Source organism: Orbicella faveolata, unplaced genomic scaffold, assembly GCF_042242905.1.
Source record: "Orbicella faveolata isolate gen_17 unplaced genomic scaffold, um_ofav_v1 contig_1, whole genome shotgun sequence".
NCBI lineage: Eukaryota > Metazoa > Cnidaria > Anthozoa > Scleractinia > Merulinidae > Orbicella > Orbicella faveolata.
This window is the reverse complement of record NW_028301536.1, coordinates 1488924-1511358: the sequence shown is the minus strand read 5'-3', so window position 1 is coordinate 1511358 and position 22435 is coordinate 1488924. Positions and strand designations below refer to the sequence as shown.

Genomic DNA, 22435 nt, shown 5'->3' with positions numbered 1-22435 from the left:
ACCTTCAGCAGGGAAACAACTGAGAAACAGCTGAGGTCCGGGATTTGAAAATATCACTAAAAGCTGAGACTTCGGCTGAAACGCTAACCGAAGTTAAAAATTCGCGCAAGATTATTTTGATAACTGAAATTCCAACATCCCAATCCAGAACCTCTAAGCGGTTTGCTCTTTTAAGTGTAGAAATGAACGGAAAAAACGACTGGACTAAGTTTTTTCTTTATTGCTTAAAGTACATTCACCTTGCAGTAGTTAAACAATACAAAAACAGTTAACTTACTTCACGATACTGGCACTGCTTTCAGTACTCTTGTTAAGACTACAGTATATATTACTACGTTTAAAATATGTATTTCCATTACTCTATACTTAAGAAACCTTTACATACAGTATATAAACATAAAGTTCATACGTTGCCCACTTACAAAATTCAAAAACGCAAGTTAAGTTCTGAGTTAATTCTGGACTAAGTTCCAATGCATTAGAAAAGTTTAAGCACGAGTTGCGTTTGCCGAACACTAATTAGAAACCAATCTGGGACCTTATCTTTTCATTGCAAAGTCATTTGGCAATCCAGCGAAAATTACGATATACCCCTCCACTCCAGTAAATTGAGGGCGGGACGGGAAGGAGTAACTAGCAGCAGGAAGAAGGGTTGGGGGGAGGGATCTCGCCTTGCTCTCTTTCTCGACACCCTCCCTACCTGGTGCTGTTCTAACGGTTACTGTGATGAGTACTTCGGATGGAGCAAGTGACTCAAACCCTAGCTTATATAGGACATTGAGTTGCGTTCGTGAGCAAGACAGTGAATGGCCGGTACACACGCTAGGTAACATGGTGGGAGGACATGTTGAAGTAAAAATTTTCTTCTTGTGACATGCCCGTTTTTCCGAAAAAGTTCTGTTGTTGGGACACAGTTTTGTCCCCACAAAATGCTGCAATTCAGCTTGTTTGAATTGTACGTCATGAAGCAGGACAAAATGACGTGAATTTTCAAAGTCGCATCGTGTGTACTGCTCTTTAAAAATGTTTATGTCTCAATCCGCTTCGTGTGCAAGAGCTTGCGCAGCCTTCTCTAAAATCGCGTAATGTATTCCGAAAACAAAATATTATAAATAATGAACACAATAAATGAAACAATTTACTACAGTTATAAATACTAGACTAGCCTTTGCTACCAAAAGAAAGTTCCACGCTATTGCGGTTCTAAATAAACAATTGTTCTTGCGTCGAAATGTTGGATGACCCTGCGTCCAGAGAGTTAGAATTTGGTTTTAACTTTCATCTCTGTGCGTTTCAGAGAATAGTGGTAACCTCTGAACGTGTACCATTCGACGCCATCGGCATAAGAAGAATGTGAACCATTAAGGTAAACGCCGTTAAGATTGGAGGAATGGCATTTATAGTACCACCAGGCTCCTTTGTACTTTTGTGAGCAACTGCCAGTATCCTGGTCATTGTCGTTATCTTTCGTAGAAAACTGCATACCACTAAAAGAAAAATGACAGATTGTTTGTATGTTATATCATGAACAGCACATCTGTCAATATGTGAAATTCATACCAAGATACAAGGTGACCAACACACAAACACAAACAAAGAAACAAACAAGGAAACAAAGAAACAAATAAACAAACAATCAAACCACCAACGAGGATCATCGAAAGCAATACTTATCGTGTCGACTAGAAGCATTATCTGAACTTCTGCTTTAACATGGAATTCAACTGGTTTTTTTGTTTTAACTGGACATAAGTTGATTCTAACGCGCGCTCTTATTGGCTGATTCAAGCACGGTAAGGTGGCAATGGCTAACTCTGAATGTCGCTCGGTGAGCAACAGTTAAGCAACTTTCGCCCACTCTCCCATTAACCAGAGGTTACTTTGGCTTAGGGGTAACTCCTATTGCCTCATTAGTTTACACTAAAATTTAGCTTTCTGAGAATACAATTTTAAAATTACTGGCCCCTTGGGAAGCAGCTACATGTAGCTCTGTATTCCTTCGACAGATTAAAACAAAACTAACTGTAATGGCGCGAACACTTGTATATAGCATGTATATTTTTAAAGAAGCGAAGCAGACTGAGGCGATTTTTTTAAAAAAAATTAATTTATTTATTTATGATGAGAGCCACGGAGATAGGATATCTAAAGTTAAATTCAACTGAGAGAAAAATAATAACAATAATAATGACAATAAAATAATAAAAACAACAGAAAAACTTAGGAAAACCTGAGCCAACATTTAAGTCAAAGAGTAAACTAGAAAGTTCAAAAACTTCCAAAAATTTAGAATGTTAGTTTCAGAGACATTTCAGACTTTCGAAAATTTAACGTGGGTCTGAAACCTATCGACATAATGTTGGAAAAAAGTTGTATTTTAGAATGCTTATCACAACTCGATATAATAAAAAATGGGCCTCACCAAGCCTTCTTTGAATTATATGCACTTAAAGGTAAAATTAAGGGTTAACGGGTTATATCGTTGCTATGCAGCCTATTATTTCCAGAGGATGACCACAACCATTGTTTGCTATCAATGTAATACCATCACTTGTTAAAGTGTGGTAATATTGACCAGTCAAAGTATTACTGCTGGAAAAGTGCTGGAAACTGTTGCCACTAGCCTTAAAAGCGAAGTGTACAGTCGCCCAAAACGAATCATTCGTAATAATACGGAAAATGCTTAAATATTACTCTTACTTATGGCCTGCCCCTGCCATCGAGTCACCAGCCGTGCCACTATATCCTCCAATCAAAAGTCGGTACTTATCTGCCTCGTCTGCCACCTTAAAAGTCGTGTACTCAGCGTATCTGATGTTTCCTTCAAAGTCTTCCAGGTCAACTCTCAGTATGACATCATCAGTAGCTGTCAGATGGTGGAGATTGTCGTTTCCAAGCCAGAACTCGCCGTTCAGATCTCCAAACCCGTTTTTGTAGGATTCCCAACCAAGATAGAAGTCAACAGAACCGTCCAAACGTCTCTGAAAAACTGTCCAACCTGCACCGTCCGTGGTCATGTCACACAACACTTGTATTGGTTTGCCGCCATCTGGATTGATTGTGTACACGCCATTGGATGTGAAACCAATTTGGAGAAGTTTGGCACAGCTCTGGGGTTCTGTTAAAGCAAGAAATAAATTATCTTATTTCCTTATCCAAAAGTTGAATTCCTGTATGTCAAATGTTTTTACGTACTGCAAGGCTTTCTCATGAAGCCATCTTTGCACTTGCATTGCACGGTGTCATTTTGATAGTTGGGGATGCAGATTTCTTTGTCACCACAAGGAGAACTGTCCGTCTCACAGGCACTCTGTGTGAAATAATTATTGATATTTTAGTCTTGCTTCAATCGATGTTATCATTATCCTTTCAGAAAACTGGATCTTCAGCTATGTCCTGACTGCTAGGTCCAATTGAAATTTAGAAGAGTTGGTTTTTGCGGAGGGAGTAAAAGCAAAGAACCCAGAAGTAACCCACTGAGGAAGGCGAGAACAAACTGAGCAAACTCAATCCACTTGTCGGATTCGAATCCACTGCGCGATCCTCGCTTACCCGTTTAAGTGAAATGAAGCCATATCTCTTAAAGTGTTTGATATTGTTTAATGTGCATTTCATTTTGTTCGATTCATCTTGAAAGTTTGAAGTTTTTATGAAGAAATTTATGGTCTTAGCAATCATGAAAGACCATGCATTCATTCTTGTTAAATTTACAATATTATTTGAATTTTAACTTTACCTGGCGTCCTTTATAAATGAAGTCTTTATCTTTGGCGAAGTTTGCAAAACCAACGAATCGATCCGAGTCGCTCAGTTGACACACGAATCTTTCAGCGTTTTTCTTTGCAGTATTTGTGCCATTGGTGGGTCCAAAGTTGTAAGACTGGCACGTCTCTTCACTGACACACGCAACCTGACATGAACGTTCCGTATCCACTTCTATTTCCTTGATTACGCTTCCATTGAGCTTGTATCCCGCTATCGCTTTTGCGAAGTTGACAGCTTTCAAATCTGGCTGTGAAATACGGCTAATACCGTACACAGTCGTGCAGACAAGGGTTAGCATCCAGAGATACATGTTCTTTCGTCACAGGAAGGTTTGATAAAGTGTGATGAAAGTGTAAATGTTTTAATGAAAATGGAATGAGTGCGTAAACAGGTTACTAAGAGGTAGCAGGTGCTGGAAAGTGTTTCATCAAAACAACTTAAGAACACGGAACTTTTAAAATGTGAACTTGTGTTACGTTACAAATGGTAGCTATTCTTGCCTTGCAGGGATTGCTTTCGTCCTGGTTGTAAGATGCGTATTTCCTCATTTGGCAATGTTTAATATAGTCAAGCGCAATGAAAGAAATGTTGAATATTTTTCTATTTTTAATTGTCGAGCTAACGAAAGCTTGAGCGAATTTTCCCTTATTTAACTTAGAAGGCTCACTAATTAAACACTGTCAATACTACGCCTTGCATTATTGACAGATAGAGTAGGAAAACGTTTCATAATTAAAATTAAAAGTCTTCTCATGTTACGCAGCAGAGCTTGGTGTATGTTTTGCCTTTTCTCTTACTCTCATGGCTGTAAAAGTGAATGGCCTTTTTATAGTAGAGGACGTATTATCCGTACAGAAGGATAATGCCTCCTCTCCGTTTTTATACTAAAGACTCATCAACCGTCTGGGCGAACTTGGACAAACATTTGAAGTTCGTCTGGTTATGCGTCTTTAGTTTAAGACAGGCACAAAACAAGACGTATTATGGGTTTAGACGAGCTATCCTTCGAAATGCGTCTTGAGCGACGCAATACGAGAGATAGTTCGTCTAGACGCATAATACGTCTTGTGCCCGTCTTTATACTAGAGACGCGCACATAACCAGAAGAACTACAAATGTTTGGACCGACATCGAACTTGTTATTGTTGTGAAAAGTCGTATTCCCAGAGTGAGCCTAGTTAGAGCACGGAATTTATCTAATATCAACAATGCACTGCAACTATAACCAGCTTACCACAAAAAGGTAGCGGTGTCTTATTTCGAGGGAGTTATGTGCTGCTTCTATTAATGACGGCATCTTTATAAAATGTTCTTATTTCTTCTCTTCAAAAGAAAAGTTATAAGTTTTCACTCCTTTAATACCAGGATTAAAACTTAAAAAAGCCAAATTTTGAAACTTTCAAAAGAATGAAGTTAAATGGAACAATAACGGACTTGTTTTTTTATGCTTGTGAAGAATTAAAGGTGGTAGTCACATTTAATAAGGGTGTAATACTTTCAGTTTGTTATCCTTTGAAACTGGCCAACTGTAAATTATCAATATGAATTTCTATTACCTTTATATTTAGTAGACCGTTTTGTCCCTAGGTGTATACTTTTAGACAACGCTCATCTTTTTAAACATCGATATGAGTTTGATCTATGATATACTGTCGACAGCTATATTATTATTATTATCATTATTATTATCACAGTTTCGGTCCAGCTGAGGTATTTTACCTTAGTGGTAAACAATACTCTTTCCTTGGATCACTGCAATTTTGCTTTTTTAAGTGATATATCAGACACAAAAGACCGTGTTTGAGCAGGTCTCCATGCCAAACACCGAGAAGAGCGTTGAAAATAAGACGCCAGCGGAGTCAAATACTGTCAAATAGGAGCAGTATTTTTCTGGTACAAAAGGAAATAAGGATTTGGATCATTTTTAATCGAAAGCTAACAAAACTTAACAATTATAAATCATCACGAAAACCGTAGTTAATCATCGTTGCAATGTTATTTCTTTATACCATGCGTGCAAGAATGAAACAAAATGTTGTTTTCCTCCTTAACGATAAGCAGCAGGTATCCACAAGCTTCCTTTAATTGTTTTTCATGACTATGCACTTTGTGTGCACCTGCTTATGTACTGTCTCCTCAAAAATAACACGCGTCCGATGCGTATACACGAAAGGGTTTCTCCGCGCTTCACGTCACCACAACATGAGCCTGGTGTGTGAAAATTTCAGTTCTTACAGTGCCTCAGTCTACCCATATTTAGAAATAGCTACCAGGGAATTAAATGCTGGCAGGAGCTCGTGACCCACTGGTTCCTGATTCTGGGGATAACACTTCAATGGACTATTATCCCATCAAGGGGTGGGGTGGGGTGGGAGGGGGGATAGCAGTAATGCTATGGCCCGTTCACACCAGCTAAACTAATTTAACTAAAAAACACCTGAACTTAGTCTAGAACTCAGAACTTCATGGCGTTTTTCCGGTTTGTCGATTATCTTTTGCAGTCATTTTGAGAAGATAAAATTTGAAACAACTGCTGCTATTGGGATAATTGTTCTCGATCTTGTTGGAATGTTGGATGACCGTAGGTCCAGAGATTCATGATTTGGTTTTAACCTTCATCGCAGTGTTTTTTAGAGAATAGTTGATACCTCTAAACGCACGCCAATTGACGCCATCGGCATGAGAAGAATGTGGTCCTTTCAGATATAAACCGTTAAGATTGGAGCTATGACAACCACTGTACCACCAGGCTCCTTTAAAATTTTGTGCGCAGCTGTCATTAGCTTGGTCATTGTCTTTATTTTTCGTAGAAAACTGCATACCACTAAAAGAAAGTAACGATTAAAAACTTGCTTTGAAGTTCTGCGTCATGAAGCAGGGACCTCAGTTTTAAGCGTTGCATCGTGCGCACTGCAATGCAGTGCTCTTGCAAACTGTTCACGCTACAAATTAGAAATGAACCAATGTCCACTTCGTCTGCAGCAGCTTGCGTACTGTCCCTGTAACTTGCGTCCTATGTGTCCATACGAAGGAGCTTGTCCCTTCTTATCGTCCCCCCCCCCCCCTTTTCATCTTCCCAGAGTGTGTGCCAACACGCACCTTAAGGAATCAAATGTTAAACCCTTAGCAAACCCTTAATCCAACGATAAAACTAAGCTCAATGTTAGCAGCCAGAGTCGTCAGGTGAGTCACCTATTGTCTTTCTGACTTGGTTGCTCTCATTAGCGAGTCGTGTGCCGACGGTGTCTCTCCTTATGTCATAGAGTTACTTACTTATTTACCAGTTGTGCACATTATAATAGGTAAACATTTCTTTTGTAAACCTATTTCTATTACGTCATCATATCACCAATTCTATTCTCACACAGAATTAAAAAAAAGGAAAAAAAATTCACCCAAATGTTAATAAATAAATGTTACCAAATTAACCCTTCGCTTTTTTTATCACGGTCATCAAATCACTTACATGCACTTACTTACTAGCCGTGTATATTATAATGTATAATGTAAACAGATGTTAAACTAGTGTCTTCGAATAACTAGCAGAATACTAATATGACTGTTTTTAAAAAACGATGCATTAACTGCTCAATTATTATTTCTGTTACCTGTGGTATGTCATAGATTCACCCGCCGTGCCACTGTATCCTCCAATCAAAAGTCGGTACTTGTCTGCCTCGTTTGCTACCTTAAAAGTCGTGTACTCAGCGTATGTTTTGTTGCCGTCAAAGTCCTCCAGGTCAACTCTCAGTATGACGTCATCAGTGGCTGTCAAACGGTGGAGATTGTCGTTTCCAAGCCAGAACTCTCCGTTCAGATCTCCAAACCCGTTTTTGTAGGATTCCCAACCAAGATAGAAGTCAACAGAACCGTCGAAACGTCTCTGAAAAACTGTCCAACCTGCACCGTCCGTGGTCATGTCACACAACACTTGTATCGGTTTGCCGCCATGTGGATTGATTGTGTACACGCCACTGGATGTGAAACCATCTTGAAGGAGTTGGGAGCAACTTTTAACAATCGGCTCTGATAGATAACAGAAATAATTAATGAAATATGGCATGTTGGCTTAGTAAGTGCTGCCAGTTTTGCCGCTACAATTCTTCTGTTGTAATTTTGCGGATCTTAAGGATTTAAAGGCAAATTTCAGCAGCTTCTCTTTTCAAGAATGATAAACAAAAGTATAAGTATTAAAGCTTGCTTCAGGCCAAATGGCCCATACAGCTGGAGCCTAGCTCGAAGTGACTAGGAGTGTTTCCACTCCCCCCGCAGGGTAACTCCCCAGTATTTAATTTGCTGGTATCCATTTACACACCTGGGTGGAGGAGTAGTCTGTTCCCCAAGAATTCACCGCACCCCAACAGCCAAAGGTACATGTCAGTCAAGTAAAATGTTGTAACTTTGAACGGAAATCATCAGGTTTTATAACAGCTTGAAACGTTCTACTTTTGTGTTGTTTTCTGTTTATAAATAGCTAATCAAGTAATCAATTAATCGAGTCAATTATATAAAGACACTTAGCTTACCGCATGGTTTTCCGATGTAGCCCTCTCTGCATAAGCAGTTTGCTCTGTTTTCTTCATAGTTAGGGATGCAGACTTCATTGTCATCACAAGGAGAACCGCCTGTCTCACAACCGCTCTGTTTTCAGAAAAGGTAACCCAGTTAAAAAGAGCTCAGTCCTAAGGATTTTCCACATTTTTTGTCACCAGCAAGAATACGCTGGAATTTATTCAAGCGAAACTACAGACTACCACAATTGATAATCCATCAATTATCTGTAAACCCGGCCCTACCAAACTCTATGGCAAAAGCCCTAGGAACGAGGCTGTTACAAAGTGTGACATTTCACATTGACTAACCTGAAGGGGCTTACGGACAATCACGTGAAAACCAAACTTTTTTAGTTCGATGGGTTACCAAATGGTGCTCCGCTCAAGCATTTTCGGCGCGCAGGCTGGAGCTCCCCTAAAATTGAGGAATATCCGAGTGATATTTCCACATTTTCAACAGATCCCACGTGTTGCGAAAAATATTTGAACTATAATAAACAAAACAGCTTTCAATTATATTTTCCTCGAAGCTCATCGGCAAAATTATAACGATTTTACATAGCCCCTGTAATTAACAGCTGTTTGCGTGTTCCGTAAATGGCTTGTTATCTGTGTCACAAACTGAGTATCATCTGATCAAAGTATTAAATGAATGAAAGTAAAAGCAGGAATAAACGTTTGCAGGAAAAGTTTTGAGCGAAGATTAACAATGCCGAGCCAATCAGCAATCAAATTAAGGGCGCTTCAGATTATAAAATTTTGATGACGCGAAACGAAAACACTATTATGTATTTCCGGATTGACAAAAACAGCTCACTATACAATATCATTGTGGAGGCTGGAAACAAAGAGATTTTTAAATCGAAAGATATGTCATAATGAAATATTAATAATTGGACAAATGTTTTTTGATAATAGATTAAAAAGAGAAAGTTTGAGCTTTGAAAGCTTGAAAAATATACATGCTGTATACATAGTGTTTAAATACACATACGGAGTAACATTTCTTTCATAGTTTTCCTTGGGACTGAAAATATGTTAGAACACAAACACGTTCAATTCTCCGATGTTTCAGTGCAGTTTTATACCTTTAAAAAAAAATTACCTTTATTCCTCTGTAGAGAAATTCATGATCCTTTGTGAAATTCTTCAAGCCAACAAATCGATCAGAGTTGCTCAGTTGTCAGCTCACTGACATTTCTTCCTATTTTCATTGAATCCAAAGTTATACGACAGACAGCCAGTCTCTTCCACACATTGCAGTCGACAAGAACCCTCCGAATCTACTTCCCTTTCTCTAGCAACGCTTCCATTGAGTCTTCGTCCTCTTATTTCTTTAGCAAAGTTAGCAGCTTTGAAGTTTGGCGTTATCATTTTTGTTAGTCCGTTTGTAGAAGTAATGATTACAGAGGCTAGAAGCCACTGTAGATACATGTCCTGCTCTTAGATTTTGCTTTGACAGGGATCTTATGCATTTGGTGACTAGAGTTGGACATAACTCTGTGACCAGCATTAATTATTGATTATAGTTATAAACTTAGAGTTGTCATAAGGTGATCTGAATGGAGTAAACATGTAACGTAGTAACGCACTCGGATTCTATACAAAACTGGCAATTGCGCAGCGCAAAGCACGGTAGCGGCCTAATGGTTAGCGGGCTGGACTCCGGATCGAGCGCTCCGGGTTACTAGCGCGTTGTCATGTCGTCTTGGGAAAGGCAATTTTCTTTCACAGTGCCTCTCTCCACCAACGAGTGTAAATGGGAGCCGGTAATTATTATCCTGTCCAGGGAAGGAGAACAATAACCAATTTAAAGTGTCTATACGGCTAACAGGATTTTTTTAGTTTTAGTATCTCTATGATGTGTAAAAGAGTACTGAGACAAAAAAAATTGGATTCCGACGCGCCTTAAAATTGAGCTTTAAAGTTCCCGCTTCGGCCACGCCCAGTCAAGTTGACCGTGAGTCAGTGCAAAAAAGAGACTGGGTTCCAGAACGGGTCGTGACGTCAAGTCAGGAAGCGCCAAATCCCGCCAGTTGTTCATGTCACTGTTTGTTTCAGTAATATAGAGAGTTTTCGGCGACATAAATATGCCTGATAGATGCGTTGTCGCAGGTTGTTCTAATATTCCGAATTCAGAAAAAGGAATTACCTTGCACTAGAGATACCAAACCAAAAAAAAAACCCTGTTGGCCGTATAGACACTTTACCAAGAGTGTAATACTTTCGGTTTGTTAACCTTATAAACTAGCCAAGTGTGAAGTATCAGTATGAATCTTTATTAGCTTTATATTTAGGAGATCGTTTTCGGCTATCGGCATAAATAGCTGTTGAGTGTGCCGGGTGCGATATACGAGTTTGATCTATGATATATTGTCGACAGCTATATTATTATTATCATCATTATTATTATCACAGTTTCGGTCCAGCTGAGGTAATTTTCCTTAGTGGTAAACAATACTCTTTTCTTGGATCACTGCCATTTTGCTTTTTTAAGTAATAAATCTGACACAAATTAAAAGACCGTGTTTGAGCACGTCTCCAAACACCGAAAAGAGAGTTGAAAATAAGACGCCAGCGGCGTCAAATACTGTCAAATAGGAGCAATATTTTTCTGATACAAAAAAAAAATAAGGATTTCTTCGCAGATTTGGATCATTTTCAATCGAAATCTTAACAAATAAAAATCGCCACGAAAACAGTAGTTAATATATCGTTGCAATGTCATTTCTTTATACCATGCGTGCAAGAATGAAAACAATGTTGTTTTCCTCCTTAAAGATAAGCAGCAGGTGTCCATAAGCTTCCTTTAATTATTTTTCATGACTATGCACTTTGTGTGCACCTGCTTACGTCCTGTCCCCGCAAAAATAACGGTGCATGAAGGAGCTTGCCCCTCTGACTCTAGTGTGTCCAAACGTCAGTTCTTGCAGTGCCTCAGTCAGTTTCTTATTTATTGCGTTAAGTACATTCACCTTGCACTAATTTCTGAATACAAAAACACAGCTACCTAACCGGCTCTGTGATACACTGTTTTTAGTACTGTAATAACCTTATGCTACCTTTAAAATATTTATTTCCATTCCTCTACTTAAGAAACGTTTACAGTATATTACTTAGAGTATCTTCAAGTTGCCTACTTACAAGATACAATTAATGGCCCTATGCCTGGGTTTGCCTCATGTCACTTGTTTAGTGCGAATGACAAATCAAACCGGTGTAATGCAATCGTAACGCTATATCAAGTAGACCGTATACATTTTCACTTCCGTTAATCATACGAATAAAATTCGATCTGCCCGACTAGACCCTAAGCAGAGTATGAATGTACTGAACTCACTCCGTATCCTCGTGTTTAGGTGACTTTGTTCACGTGGACACGAAGCAAAATCTTCATAAAGTTCTAAGTTCTGGACTACGTTCTGATGCATTAGAAAAGTAAAGCACGAGTTGTGTTTGCCGGACACTTAAATTAGTAACCAATCTTGAGCCTTAAGTTCATTCCACTGAAATAAAACCTGTACTGAGATTTTTGTGAAACTTTGCCTATTGATCGTTTATATTATAGGAACTTAAATTTTGAAACAAAAAATGAGGGGTCTTCATGTTCGTTTAGGAGCAACAGCACCTTGTTTATACCCAATAAATCCTTGTAATAGCACCATGATTGTAGTCACGATTGCTTGGTAAATTTTCGTTTCCGACGATTGTTTTTTGTTCTACACTGAGAACTGGTCCATATTTATTTTACACAGAGAAATTTATTACTCAATTCAAAGCAACAGAAAACAACGATAGGTCACCGTACTCGTTTGCGCGAAAATGACGATTTACCTGTATGGCAAGGTCCAGCCGTAAAAAAGCCGCCATTTTTTAATGCGCGCGCGCTAATCACGCGTGAAATAATGCGCAGTAGGGATGCGCAATGCAATACTGGGGAATGACCGTAAACATTCTTTTTATCTTTTCACTGCAAAGTAAGTAACTTTATTTAACCAGGGTAGCCCATTCAGCAACGAGGCTGGTATCCATAAGGGCCCTGGGGAATAAAGATATGTACAATCTATAGTACTAATATCTAAAAGACAGTTAATGGCCTGCACACACTCCAGGTGACATGTTGCGCGGAAAAGGCATGTTGCACTAACATGCACTTTTATGCCAAAAAAAAGTTCTCTTACGGCCGCAAAATGTTGCATAAAATTTAACTGGTTTAATTTAAATTCGTCCGTGATGAGGCAGTGACTAAATGAGCTAAATTTCCAACGTCATGTCGTGTGCACTACTCTTCCAAAATTTTATGCCTCAGTCCGCTTCGTGAGCGTATACCGTCCCTGCAACAATAGCATGCTTCCTATGCGTTTACACGAAAGGGTTTCTCCCCACTTCACGTCCCCGCAACATGGTCCTAGTGAGTGCAAACCTAAGGTTCTTACAGTGCCTCAGTCTACTCCTATATAGAAATAACTACCAGGGAATTAAGAGTGATTTTCTGAGAGTGTCGAGAATCGGAAGACACTCACGAAAAATCGATTTTTCTTTTATTTCGCCAAAACATACCTTTGGGTGAACTTATTCAAGAAAAAATAGTTTAAAGTTCCAACGATTTATTTTACGGCCAAAATTTAAGAAAGTTCGAAATTTGCATATAATGGCGGTTTTCGCGGCTTAAAATGTTCAGAATTTCATGCTTCTTTACGAAAACAGCGGGGGCGTAAAAACAATCCTATGAAAACAAAACTTGGCACAAATATTATTTCATTCTTATACTTTAAAATTGTGTAATAAGTTTCTTGAAGCTTTGTTTGTAGCTTTTCAACGAAGGGTATTTGTACAGACGCCATTTGTGTCTCTTGGCAAGGAACAAATAAAGGCCAACTTTGACTAGTATAAATGGCCTCTGGTATATATCATTTGGTCAAAATATCTACATTTTAGGAAACCTTGGTTATTGTTTTTTTCACCCAAAAAGTTATAGCTCTGGGAATTAAAATGTTCTCCGTCAGTAAAATAAAATGTTACGGCATGTAAGCGAGTTCAATTTTATGCAAATCACAAGGTTAATCTTCGGAAGGCAACGGTCTAAAACAGGAAACAACGATTCTCCGTTACTTACGTTCCTTCTGCTGTTATAGAAACGATTTTAACTTCCCAGTGTCCTTGTGAGCTGTTCTGTAAAATATTTCCAGTAAAACAGCGAGCATAAACGGCCATAAAATTCGACAAGGTCGACAATGTTTATATTTGAGATGAGACACTGAGTGGCACACACAGTCCTGGCTGTTTTCATCGTCTTGCTCAGTCGAGAGTTCTTTAAAAATATGATAGAATATACGCTTCAAACCGTAGTAAATTAGTTTCTCATATCCGTATGCCTGATGTCAACTCATGAGTAAATAAATCAGTCCTCGTACACTGAATAAACGACTCGAATGACCACTGAGGTCAAGAGGTCACCTGATATGTCGTTATGTTACTTTCCCCCGGTTTCACATTACACGCGTAACGCCGTGTTTGAGGACGTTCGCGCGAAAATTTTCCAGGAGATATATTTTTTTAAATTTTTACACCAGTCAGATAATGAGTTACTTGTGTCAGAAATGAAAAAAAAAAAAAAAAAAAGAAAAAGAAAAAAAAAATGGGGGTCACCGACTTCGTTTCAGGGATACAACGTGGAGAAAACGACCTGATTTTGAAAATTCAGCATGGTCTACAAGAGTATATAGTTAAAAATATCGAATGTGAGTCAAAGGAGCGAACGATCCCATTGGATAGCACCACCGCCTGTGGTTTTTAAAGCAGCGACTATCCGGGTCAGATCCCCAGACATCGTCAGTTACACGGACCATAAGTGGAGATAAATAATTCCCTTGGCAGGGAATGCGTGATTTAGAGGCACGAAAGGAACGAGCTGAAAATGTGAATCTCACGCGAAAAACATAAGCTTTGCTCTCGCCGCTCGTATATCACCAGCCTTTGCTAACTAAAACGGCACAGCCTGTGTTTCTGTGTTTTAGTCATTTCAGTCACTTATGACGCTCAATTTTGCTGTTATGATTAGGTTTTAGAAGTAGCGCTAATCCACCCCCACCCCACTCCCCAAAAAAGTAATTTCAAAAGTCGTAACGGCTAATACTCCCGAAAGCAGAATACAATCTGCATTTGTATTGAGAGGCACTAGCCTGCGAGCAGGCATATATTGGAGAAGAGAAAGTGGGAAAGGAAAAAGGAAATTAGAAGTGCCACCCAAGCCTGTTCGCCGTAAAAGAATCTACCTGGACATACTTGAAAAAAGCCACATTAGCATTAAAACGGATGAACTCTGTGCTGCTGTAACTGAGGATCATGTATTAAATGTTTGCTTAATTTTTCACACAAAATGTCATGCTGCTCTTGACAGATATCGCAATAACTTTATAAGGAACTGAACATGTTTGATTTGTATTAACAAGCGCATCTTAAAACTATTAAGAGTACAACTTCAACAAGTAAATAATAAATGTCTGACACTTTTTTGACGCCTTCAACGACAAAGGCAAATATTGAACTTCCTTAAGATATGTGATTGTAAAGTTTTACAGCAATCAAATGAGAAGGAATGTCTTCAAATATGGCCGGGATAGGAAATTGAACGGTAAATTTGGAAAGAAAATCTTAAACCTATTTAACAGAAATTTCAGATTAGAAAAATAAACGAATGAAACAAATGTAACTAAGCCTTTATTTACATAGAGTAAAGTTTGTCACTTTTGCCAAGCGACACGAAGCGTTACTGAAAGCAGGTAGCTTGCGTTACTTGAATAAATAATATGCAGAATTTAAAACATTATTATCTTCGGCGGTCCAACTTTTCCTGCGGATAAACGGTTTCTTATTTTTGAGTATTTATCTTTGCGCACGTTTAGATGTGTGCCAAATGGTACTAAGCGCAAAACTATGCATCACGTCGACATCAAAGAGATCAATCCAGTGTTGAAATCATGTCAGGGTATCCTGCACCTATAAACGATATCTTAGAAGCTAACAGTTATGTCAAAATGTTGCTTTTTCAATTTTATTTTTAAATTGAAATGTCTTTAAAGAGATTTTGAATACCGTAATTCAACTAAATCCCGTGATGTTCAGTATGGCGTTACGTGTGTAATGTGAAACCGGGAAAAGTAATATAAAGACATATCAGGTGACCTCCTGACCTCAGAGGTCATTCGAGTTGTTTATTCATTGTACGGGGACTGATTTATTGACTCATGAGTCGAAATTAGGCATATGGACATGAGAAACTAATTTACTACGGTTCGAAGCATATTATTATAGGACTCTCGACTGAGCAAGACGATGAAAACAGCCAAGACTGTGCGTGCCACTCAGTGTCTCATCTCAAATATAAACATTGTCGACCTTGTCGAATTTTATGGCCGTTTATGCTCGCTGTTTTACTGGAAATATTTTACAGAACAGCTCACAAGGACACTGGGAAGTTAAAATCGTTTCTATAGCAGCAGAAGGAACGTAAGTAACGGAGAATCGTTGTTTCCTGTTTTAGACCGTTGCCTTCCGAAGATTAACCTTGTGATTTGCATAAAATTGAACTCGCTTACATGCCGTAACATTTTATTTTACTGACGGAGAACATTTTAATTCCCAGAGCTATAACTTTTTGGGTGAAAAAAACAATAACCAAGGTTTCCTAAAATGTAGATATTTTGACCAAATGATATATACCAGAGGCCATTTATACTAGTCAAAGTTGGCCTTTATTTGTTCCTTGCCAAGAGACACAAATGGCGTCTGTACAAATACCCTTCGTTGAAAAGCTACAAACAAAGCTTCAAGAAACTTATTACACAATTTTAAAGTATAAGAATGAAATAATATTTGTGCCAAGTTTTGTTTTCATAGGATTGTTTTTACGCCCCCGCTGTTTTCGTAAAGAAGCATGAAATTCTGAACATTTTAAGCCGCGAAAACCGCCATTATATGCAAATTTCGAACTTTCTTAAATTTTGGCCGTAAAATAAATCGTTGGAACTTTAAACTATTTTTTCTTGAATAAGTTCACCCAAAGGTATGTTTTGGCGAAATAAAAGAAAAATCGATTTTTCGTGAGTGTCTTCCGATTCTCGACACTCTCAGAAAATCACTCTTAAATGCTGGTAGGAACTCATAACCCATTGGCTCCTGATGCTGGAGATGACACTGCATGCGTGGACTATCATCAGATCCAGGGGGGAGTAGCAGTAATACTATTCGTTTCATGCTACAAAACCAGGTTTGTCTCACCCACTCCCTTTGCCGAAGGATTCCTTGAGGGGAGACCCCAGCAGGCAACATACCACACTCATCAAACCACCTAGGATCTAGCTGATGTGAATGGAAAGGGACTGGCGACAAGTGCAAAGGAAGACACGCAAACGAGAAAGAGTGAGCGAAGAAAAAAAGCTTCCCTCGGCATGTTTACAAGTTAGTATCAGCGATGAACAAGATGAAATAAGGAGCATCGTATTAGAAATCTTGTAGCGCCAATGTAGTCACTGATCAGACCGGCAGACAGACTCTGACAGACAGACAGACAGACAGACAGACTTCTGAAATACAAACCCAGGCCTCTCACTCCGGCACGCAGCCATCCTTAGCACAACGTAATGTATTCTGAACTAATATCATAAATAATGCACAAAAAAATGAAACAGTTTGCTACAGTTATAAATACTAGATACCCATCCAAAATAGTAACCTAGACTAGCCTTTGCTACCAAAAGAAAGTTCCACACTATTGCGGTTCTAGATGGTCAATTGTTCTCGTGCCGGAATGTTGAATGACCGGAGTTCAGAGTTAGACTTTGGTTTTAACTTTCATCTCTGTCCGTTTCAGAGAATAGTGGTGACCTCTGAACATGTACCATTCTACGCCATCGGCATAAGAAGAATGTGAACCATTAAGGTAATCGCCGTTCAGATTGGACGAATGGCAATCATTGTACCACCAGGCTCCTTTGTACATTTGTGAGCAATTGCCACTATACTGGTCATTGTCGTTATCTATCGTAGAAAACTTCATACCACTAAAAATAAAAAAAAAAAAAAAAAAAAAAAAATGACAGATTGTTTCTTTGTTATATCATGAATAGCACACCTGCGAGTTGCCTTGCCCTTGTCTGGCGCACCCCAGGGAACTGTGTTGGGTCCTATTTTATGTCTTGTTTCCGGTTAACGACATTTCAAGAAATATTACATCACAAACCAAACTCTTTGCAGATGACATAAAAGTGTATAGAGTGCTGAGGGATACTAAGGACGATGTCGAGGAACAGCAGATGGACCTTACTCGAATGCAATCTTAGAGCAATAATTGGCAACTCTGGTTTAATGCCGACAAATGTGAGGTAATGCGCATTTCAAAAAAGAATGATAATTCGGAGCCTGAATACTTCCTATATGGGAGCCAGCTGAAAGCTGTGTCTAACGTTAAGGATCTTGGAATTCACATCACATCAAATCCATCATGGAGCCTGCAAACCAACAAATGTGAAAACAAGGCGAACAGCGAACAGTGGGCCCGAGGAACCCTGAATTGTTCTCGAAATTATACAAGGTTTTAGTACGTCCAATACACGAGTATTGCTCTCCAGTGTAATGCCAAACCTTAAAAAGGACTGGGCTAAATTAGAGAAAGTACAACGTAGGGCATTTAGATATGCCCTCAGAAACACTGGCCAAGATATTTCGTATGAAGAGCGCTTAAAGATCCTTAAATGGCCAACGTTACATCAGAGAGGATTAATTTCTTCGCTTACCGAGTGTTGTAAGAAGATTAACAGTCTTAACGGACTAGACCAATTTGATTATTTTACGTTTGCACGTGAATTTCGACCTTTAAGAGCCAACCACTGCCATAAACTTAAAGCATTGCCGGCAAAGCTAAATAGTTTTAAGTATTCTTTCTTTATAAATGTAATAAATAATTGGAATAATTTACCTTCAGACTTTGCAGAGGCAGAAATTCTGAACATTTTCATGAACAGGCTCAGATGCCATTTTACTAATGTTTTAGGAAATTTTTGAACTTTTTATTGTGAATTCTATTCTGATGTAGATTTGTGTTTTTACTTATTTTAGGAGACAAACTCGAAAGGGATAACCTCTTTTGTCTCCTTTTCGCATTTCATTTCATTTCATTTGAATTTGAATTGTGAATAAACTATTATATTATGTTAATATGACTGTTAAATTCACACGGAGATCCAGGGTGCCCAGCACAGATATACAAACAAACAAAAAACAAACGAACAAACCATGGCAATAGCTAAATCTAAATATCATTCGGCGGGCAAAAGTTAAGCACCTGTTGCTCGCTCTCTTTCTACCCAGAGGTTACTTTGGCTTGGGGGTAACTCTCCTTGCCTCATTACTTTACACTAAACTCCAGGTTCCTCCAGCTATGTGACAAAACACTTAATTACTGGTCCCTTAGGAAACAGTTCCGTGTAATTCTGTTTTCCCTCGACAAAGACAAAACTAACCACAATGGCGAAAGTTTGCGTTTTTTTCTCGCCGTACAATCATAAATTAATCCCAGTCGAAACTGCCTTTTTTATTGTTGCTAGATTTAAAGAATTTCTTTGGAATACGCTTGATGAATTTCTTCGGGTTCTACAATCCAATTTACGGGTAAAAAGTCTTATTTAAAGTAATTCGTAAGTTCTGATCGAATTTTTTTTTTGCAGTACAACTTCAAACTTAATTAGAAAAAAAAACGTTTCACACCAGAAAAACAATTTGGAGAGCTTAACTGGAGAACTGCCCGCAACCAAAATTAAGTAGTTAAAAATAAATCTTCAATGCATGTTGTAGTGTCTAGTGCTTAAGTAACTCGTTGCGAAAGTTTGCAACATTACGAATGGTTTGTAGACGACACCGACACGTAAGTCGAATCAATGACGCAGTCATGTACACAAACTAACTTTTTTTAGAAAACAATTTATCGCAGAAAACGGATAATAACAAACACACATTTGCCGAGATCCGCATAGGGAAAAACTGTACCCTCTGTCTTGAGTATGGCCTTCTGCGTTCGGCCTTGGGCTATAGCCAAGATTTGGGGCACAGTTTTTCCCTATACAGACCTCCCGCCCGGCAAGAAAAAACAAAACAAAACAAAGCAAAACAAACAAAACATCTACATTTTCAAAGAAGCAAAGCCGAGCCGATTAAAAAGAATAATAAGAAAATAAAAACCGGGTGTAATTATTTGTTTACGATGAGAGCCACTGAGACAAGAAGGCATTTAAAGTTAAATTCAAATGGAAAATAACAAAAAATAAAAACAAAAAACAAAAAACAAAAGACAAACCTAGGAAAACCTCAGTGTAATCACTTGTATTGTATTTTAATCAGTATTGTTAGGTGTGGTAATATTGACCTGCCAAAGTATTATTGCTTGAAAGTTGAAAATTGTTGCCAGCAGCCTTAAAAGCTAAGTGTACAGTTGCCCAAAACGAATCCTTCGTAATATACGGAAAATGCATAAATATTACTTACTTATGGAATGCCATCGAGTCACCAGCCGTACCATTGTATCCTCCAATCAAAAGCCGGTACTTATCTGCCTCGTCTGCCACCTTAAAAGTCGTGTACTCAGCGTATGTTTTGTTCCCATCGAAGTCTTCCAGGTCAACTCTCAGTATGGTGTCATCAGTGGCTGTCAAACGGTGAAGATTGTCATTTCCAAGCCAGAACTCGCCTTTCAGATCTCCAAACCCGTTTTTGTAGGATTCCCAACCAAGATAGAAGTCAACAGAGCCGTCTAAACGTCGCTGAAAAACTGTCCAACCTCCACCATCCGTGGTCATGTCACACAACACTTGTATTGGTTTGCCGCCATCTAGACTAATTGCGTACACGCCACTGGATATCAAACCAAATTGAATGAGTTTGGAACAGCTTTTGATGGGCTCTGTTAAAGCAAGAAATAAATAATGTCATTTCCTTATTCAAAAACTATATTCCTGCATGCCAAGTTCTTACGTACTGCAAGGCGTTCCTATGAATCCATCATTGCACTTGCATTGCACGGTGTCATCTTGATAGTTGGGGATGCAGATTCCTTTGTCACCACAAGGGGAACTGTCCGTCTCACAGGTACTCTGTGTAAAATAATTATTGATATTTTAGTTTTGCTACCTTCGCTGTTATCATTATGCTCTAAGAAAGCTGGATCTTCCGGTATTTTCTGATTGCTTGGTCTAATTGAAACTTAGAAATGTCAGATTTTGTGGAAGGAGTAAAACCGAAGGACAAACTGAACAAACTCGACCCATTGATAGGATGGGAGCCCACTGCGCGAAGCTTGCTTTCCCCTTTTAGTGAAATAAAGCTATATTACTTAAATTGTCTGATATTGTTTGATATGGATTTTATTTTGTTCAATTCATCCTAAAGACAAAGTTTTTATGCAGAAATTTAGGGTGTTAGCAATCATGAAAGACCATTCATTTGGTTGTAAGTTAAATTTCAAATGTTTTAAAAAATTGAAATTTATTTTTACCTGGCGTCCTTTATAAATAAACTGTTTATCTTTGGTGAAGTTTGCAAAGCCAACAAATCGATCTGAGTCGCTCAGTTGACACCTGAATATTTCAGCGTTTTTCTTTGTAGTATTTGTGCCATTGGTGGGTCCAAAGTTGTAAGACTGGCATTTCTCTTCACCAACACACGCAAGCTGACATGAAAGTTCAGAATCAACTTCTATTTCCTTGATCACGCTTCCATTGAGCTTATATCCCGCTATTGCTTTTGCAAAGTTGACAGCTTTCAAATCTGGCTGTGAAATACGGCTAATGCCGTACACAGTCGTGCAGACAAGGGTTAGCATCCAGAGATGCATGTTCTGTAGTTTTCTGTCTTCACAGAGGAACGCTTGATAAAGTGCGATGAAAGCATAAATGTTTTAATTAAAGTGGAATAATTATAAGGACGTAATTAAGCATCTGTTGATCTAAGTTTGCGGAGAGATAGCAGGTGCAGGAAAGTGTATCACTTAGGAACACGATACCATTCAAATGTGGGAACTCGTGCTTTGCTATAAATGGTATTTGCAAAAATAATTCCTTGCAGTGCTTGCTTTCGTCTCGGTTGTAGAATACTAATTTCTCAATTTTTTCCAGCATTTAATAAAGTTAAACATAACAAAATAAAACTGTGACATGAATATTTTTCTGTTTTTAATTAATAAACTAATGGCATCTTTGGTAAATCGCCTTTTATTTATGACTAAAGTTATCGTTTTAAAGCTGAGTTTTGCACAAAAATGCATAACGGTGACCAGGCATTTTTCACATATGGAACAGAACTTATTAAATTTAACTCATTTTTGAGTTCAACCTAACCTACGTTTTAGTTCAGTGGCTCAAAATAAGACAAAATAATCAAAACATGTAAACATTGCCTTGCATAATAGCCCTTTTCACCATTATTTTTTCTTATTTGCATCATAATATGTGAACGGAGGCAATTTCTGGTAATTTTACAGGTCCTATCTGAACCTTCCTCACATTTTCATTGAATTTTATAGCAAAGCAAAAAAGAAAAATTTACGGTGAAAAAGGCCTCACTCCTTTTTTTAACAAGAATACCTTTTTCCGGCCCAGTCCAAGTATTCTTATTTTTCTGCCGATTATAGGTTAAAAATATTCTCGTAGATATTCTAAGATTATTCAAAGAAATACAAAGTGAACTATGCTGACACAACGTCTGATTATCTATCCTATAATGATTTTATTGACGTTGAAATAATTTAGGAGGTAGACTTCAGACAATTCAGTCTGAATAGACACACATAACGTCTTGCAGAAATGTCATTAACATCGAACATGCGGTTGGTGCTGAGATTGTTTTTTTTTTTGGCTAGTTTTGCAGTTTAAAGAAAGAAAGAATTTTATACGGTTTAGTTTAAAACATATGACCATAGTATTGTATTTACAAATTTTCCAAACACAAAATCATATTCTTTTCAAATTCCCAACAGCACCCTCAGGTGTATCATTAAAATATTCTTAGAATTTATCAAATTTCATCTTCGATATGTTGTTATAAAATATGTTCTTATAAACAGTATCAAA

The 22435-nt window shown here is 38.2% G+C and overlaps 2 protein-coding genes and 1 pseudogene across 3 annotated transcripts; all 3 read right to left on the bottom strand.

Annotated features, from left to right (window-relative positions):
• Positions 1 to 200: 200 nt before the first annotated feature.
• Positions 201 to 4735, bottom strand: LOC110042665 (microfibril-associated glycoprotein 4-like). The gene is made up of 4 exons (XM_089284179.1): positions 3737 to 4735; positions 3196 to 3310; positions 2701 to 3118; positions 201 to 1487 (listed from the first exon to the last, which is right to left on the bottom strand). Exons 1-4 carry the CDS (start codon positions 4073 to 4075, stop codon positions 1259 to 1261), a joined length of 1101 nt encoding a protein of 366 aa, XP_089140305.1. The 5' UTR covers positions 4076 to 4735; the 3' UTR covers positions 201 to 1258.
• Positions 4736 to 5673: 938 nt separating this feature from the next.
• Positions 5674 to 10496, bottom strand: LOC149117670 (microfibril-associated glycoprotein 4-like; annotated as a pseudogene). Its single transcript, XR_016205895.1, has 4 exons — positions 9424 to 10496; positions 8292 to 8406; positions 7374 to 7791; positions 5674 to 6613 (listed from the first exon to the last, which is right to left on the bottom strand). The product of XR_016205895.1 is annotated as a microfibril-associated glycoprotein 4-like (transcript).
• A 5505-nt stretch (positions 10497 to 16001) lies between these two features.
• On the bottom strand, positions 16002 to 21264 carry LOC110042606 (microfibril-associated glycoprotein 4-like). Its single transcript, XM_089284342.1, has 5 exons — positions 20863 to 21264; positions 20347 to 20461; positions 19857 to 20271; positions 17483 to 17491; positions 16002 to 17380 (listed from the first exon to the last, which is right to left on the bottom strand). Exons 1-5 carry the CDS (start codon positions 21199 to 21201, stop codon positions 17152 to 17154), a joined length of 1107 nt encoding a protein of 368 aa, XP_089140468.1. The 5' UTR covers positions 21202 to 21264; the 3' UTR covers positions 16002 to 17151.
• Between the last annotated feature and the right edge of the window lie 1171 nt (positions 21265 to 22435).